Raw genomic sequence first — 4311 nt, 5'->3', positions numbered from 1 at the left:
GATGGATGAGTTGGTCTTCATTTGAGGGTTTCAGCGAAGGAATAGAAGTTAAACAGAGTGAGCATACGATAAGACTTGTGGTTTCCTGTTTTTGTATTTAAAGAACCGAGACATGACCCAAAACTAAAAAAGAAAAACCTTCAGTGCCAGTTCAGAATAATGCAACGCAGACATCAGATGTGAGTACCAGAAACAGCTACTCTTCTTTTCATTATCAACAATAACAATCGCCATTTAGACGGAAAATTAATAGATGAGATTGTTCTTCTTAAGAGAGTATACCCAAGCTGGAGATGACCTTAAGTAAAAACAAACAACAAAAACTGTTAATTGAGTAAAATGTCTGGATTATCTACCCACTAGTTTTAACTAAACAAGTAAATTTAACCAAAAATTCACCAGATGCAGAWACAYGCCTGCAGATTTTGTTAAAGTTTCAAAAGTTTTTATCGACAAAACCTGATTTAGAATTTTTWATWTTTTTGCCTGATGTTATTTTTTGTTACTGATATRAATTATTGTCTTTTTAGTCCTTGAAAAACCAAAATTTCCATAGAACTTTATATTTTAGTCTGGATGATTGGGTAATRATTGATAATTTGATCAKTAACTCAGTACTTGAGTAGAATTTTTACCAAATATTTTTATTTTTACYTGAGTGAAATTATGTTGAAGTAGTGCTACTCTACCCATCTCTGAKCTTACATTTGTGTGACTTTTGCATGCAGGTAATTATTCTTGAATGACATTGTCAGCCACCTCAAACTAAARAAATGGCTGCTGCTAGACCTCCGTCTTCATGCTTYGTTCTGCGGATTCTCCTTCTTGTTGTTTATTTCAATCTTTCACTTCCTTACGTACTGAAAACATGCACCATACGTTACGAGGAGAATCCCTCCGCTGGCGTGGCTTTGGACTGTGCGAACAGGAAAATCGAAAATGTCCCCAAAGACATCCCCAAAGACGCCGTTTCACTGAACCTGAACAACAACTGGATGCAGAAAATTAATGAAGGAGATTTTTCTGGCATGTCAAAGTTGAGAATTCTGGATTTAACATCAAATCAAATTTCTCAAGTGGATGAAGGGTCTTTTATCGATCTGATGTTTCTACAAACTCTCTGCATGGGAAATAACAAACTTAATGTCCTGATGAGCAACGTGTTTCAGGGTCTGTCTAACCTTACGGTGCTTTTTCTCAACAACAACGGTATTCAGGTCATTCATACAACAGCTTTCCAGTTCCTCACTAGCTTACAAATTCTAGATTTAGGAAACAACAGGCTTCGACAGATCACCGACRTTCAGCCCATYCTACAGTTACCTCAAATCAYGATGCTTGGACTTAAATGCAACGGGTTTTCATCCTTTGAGACCAAAGACCTGCTGCTGAATCAGTCGTCAAATCTCAAAGAGTTGGATATTTCTGGTGATTCCCTGACAATTTTCAGCATCTCTACACCCGTCTTTCCTTACCTCCAGAAAATAGAGATCTCTATGTGTTTTTGTTACAAAGACCTGCAATGGGAAATCCCTGACAAACAGTTACTKGGGAACATATCGTATTTATATCTYGGGAGATCTATTCTTTCTTTCGAAGGGATCACAAAAGTCCTGGAGAGTCTTGACTCTTTACGCCATCTAAGACTAGAAGCCCTGAAGATGCATGTTTACGAAGGACTGCTATCYACAATTTGCAAAATACCAACACTGAAGAAGCTGGATTTGTTTAACAGTCATATCAAGAATTTGCCTGTTAAACTTGCACTCTGTTCTCAACTCACAGAGCTTGACATGAGAAAAAGTGATGTAGACGAACTGCCTCAAGGGTCACTGGRGTCAATGAAGCATCTCCGATCGCTAAACGTTTGTGACAATCAGCTAACCCAAGTTCCACATGATGCGAGAAGTCTCCGTTCCCTCGAGATCTTTAACCTGAATTACAATTACATATTAGAGTTGACCTGTGAGGACTTTGTGAACACAACACAACTGAGAGAGCTTTACCTGAAGAGAAATCGCATTAGCCAAGTGGATTACTGTGTTTTTCTAAATCTTGAAAACCTAAAGCTTTTGGATCTGAGTTTTAATCAACTGATGACATTTGAAAACAACATTTTCTTGCCAAAGCTTGAAATTTTAAACATAAACCACAATGAAATAGCTTTCTTAAAAATACTTGATTTTCTTGGTTTCCAATCCCTGAAACAGTTGGATCTAGGAACAGCTTTCTTTGATGGGATGACACAAAGATCATTTCATGAAGACAATAAGAATTATATTTCATCTCGTGACAGAATATGGGAATTAAAGCTCTTGGAAAATTTAACAATAGAACTGAATCCTGAAAACCTTTTCAGCAGTCTTCAAACAAACTATTCTAGAGATATCGTGGTCTTTAAATCAATGAAAAGATACACAGCGATCTGCAACATTTTTTGCTTTCCACATCAACTAGCAGATATACACAGGTCTATGAGATATTTGGAGAATTTTACAGCTGTCAACGTCTTTATTGAAGCTCCTACTGTAGACATGTTTTGGTTCAATCCCGATCTCAAGAGTGTGACATTCATAGAGACTGATTTTTCAGACGCGGGTCCAGAACTCTTCCTTCCAATCCCAAACCTGCACAGYCTTGAGCTTTCCAAATGCAACATCAGCTCTTTAGATTTTCTGGTGAAGGCCAACCTTACAGCACTCAGATTCCTGAAACTGACTGACAATRAACTTTCTATAATTAATGACACTGTGCTCAAGTCTTTCCCATCTCTAACGTACTTGGACCTGGACAACAACCCGTTCACCTGTAACTGCTCAAACGCACACTTTATCCAATGGGTGAAGAACAACAAGCAGACACAGGTGGTAAACGCTCATCAATATAAATGTTCCTCRTCTGTGGATAAACGAGAAAGTTTGTTACTAGAATTTGACGTTCATTTGTGCTGGGACGATGGCAGATTTTTCTACTTCATTTCCAGCACTTGTCTGGTTGTTCTGACTCTTCTCACATCGTTCATCTATAACTTCCTATGGTGGCATCTCACCTACACCTTCCACCTCTTCCTGGCCTATTTCTATGATAGTCAGAGAAGGAAAAAGGAAGTTCTTCATCAGTTTGATGCCTTCGTGTCCTATAACGTCCACGATGAGGGCTGGGTTTACAGAGAGATGCTCCCAGTGTTGGAGGGACAGCAGGGCTGGAGACTCTGCCTGCACCACAGAGACTTCCAACCAGGTAAATAAAGTCTTTTAACTTGTTATTTTCATCACGATACTGTTGAATGACTGATGTGGTGGATKGAGAAATTTTGGTGAMATTTTTAATAATAATTTTCTTTAATCTGGACATTTTTATGAAAAATTCAAATTTTTCTACTTCCATTTGGATCTCTACTGCTTTTAAAAACCTCCCAGCTYGGTTTCAGCTGTAAGTTAATGTTTTTTTAGTGTGTGGAAAATTACTAGTTTCAAAACTCTTCGGAATGTAAGGTCAGAAATCAGCAGGCTCTGGCCTTCACCTAGTGATCCCAGAGAAGTCCACCCCGTTACCTAGAAACCCCAGGGAAAGCCCAGCCCATAAAGACTTCTTCATGTTCATAACAGATGTTATGTCATGTTTATGACAGTGTCATGTCAGTCTTATGCACACCCCTTCAAATAAAGTGTTACCGAAATTTTTTTGTTTCAATTTAATAGCGCCCTTTAGAAAATAAAAATGTTTTTTTTCTTTTTCATCCAAGTTAACGTTCTTGGTGGTTGTTGTGATATTTTCCTTGCAAAGCACAAATAATTTAAAAAAACAGTAATGCATTAAGTATAACTCTTTCAACAGGAAATTAACTTATATGCCGGTATGTCATAAATTCATTATATTATCAGAGGAAGGTCCTAATGGCAATAACATCAAAAAGCAATCAATTTATTGTTTTCACCTGTCAATTTGTGTGTTGTTTTATAGTTTGCTGACTTAAAAAACAGGTTTATCAATTCTCTCTGTGTTTGCTAATATTCTGTTTGTTTCTTATTTTATTTAATCAGAAGTGGCAAAACATACACTTAATGCACCACATGTGTGTCCACAGGTAAACCCATCATAGAGAACATCACTGACGCCATTTACGGCAGCAGGAAGACCATCTGTGTGATCAGCCGCAGCTACCTGCAGAGCGAATGGTGCTCCAGAGAGATCCAGATGGCCAGGTGGGGGCGCTGTCTCTTTTTATAAACAACAAGAATATAACTCTATGGATCAATAACATCACCAACTAAATAAATCCAGCTTTTCAAACTGTAATGTGAGAACTTA

General features: G+C 37.8%; 1 protein-coding gene across 1 annotated transcript in view; it reads left to right on the top strand.

The window, feature by feature from the left end:
• Positions 1–145: 145 nt before the first annotated feature.
• The window catches only part of LOC103472535 (toll-like receptor 13), a 23670-nt gene continuing 19504 nt past the window's right edge, over positions 146–4311 (top strand). The window contains exons 1-2 of the mRNA XM_008422240.2: positions 146–179; positions 729–3240. Of these exons, the coding sequence (XP_008420462.2) occupies positions 774–3240 (2467 nt within the window). The 5' untranslated portion in view covers positions 146–179; positions 729–773. The remainder of the gene's footprint in view (positions 180–728; positions 3241–4311) is intronic.

Source organism: Poecilia reticulata, linkage group LG11 (genome assembly GCF_000633615.1).
Source record: "Poecilia reticulata strain Guanapo linkage group LG11, Guppy_female_1.0+MT, whole genome shotgun sequence".
In the NCBI taxonomy this organism is placed as follows: Eukaryota; Metazoa; Chordata; class Actinopteri; order Cyprinodontiformes; family Poeciliidae; genus Poecilia; species Poecilia reticulata.
This window is presented reverse-complemented; position numbering and strand designations above follow the sequence as displayed.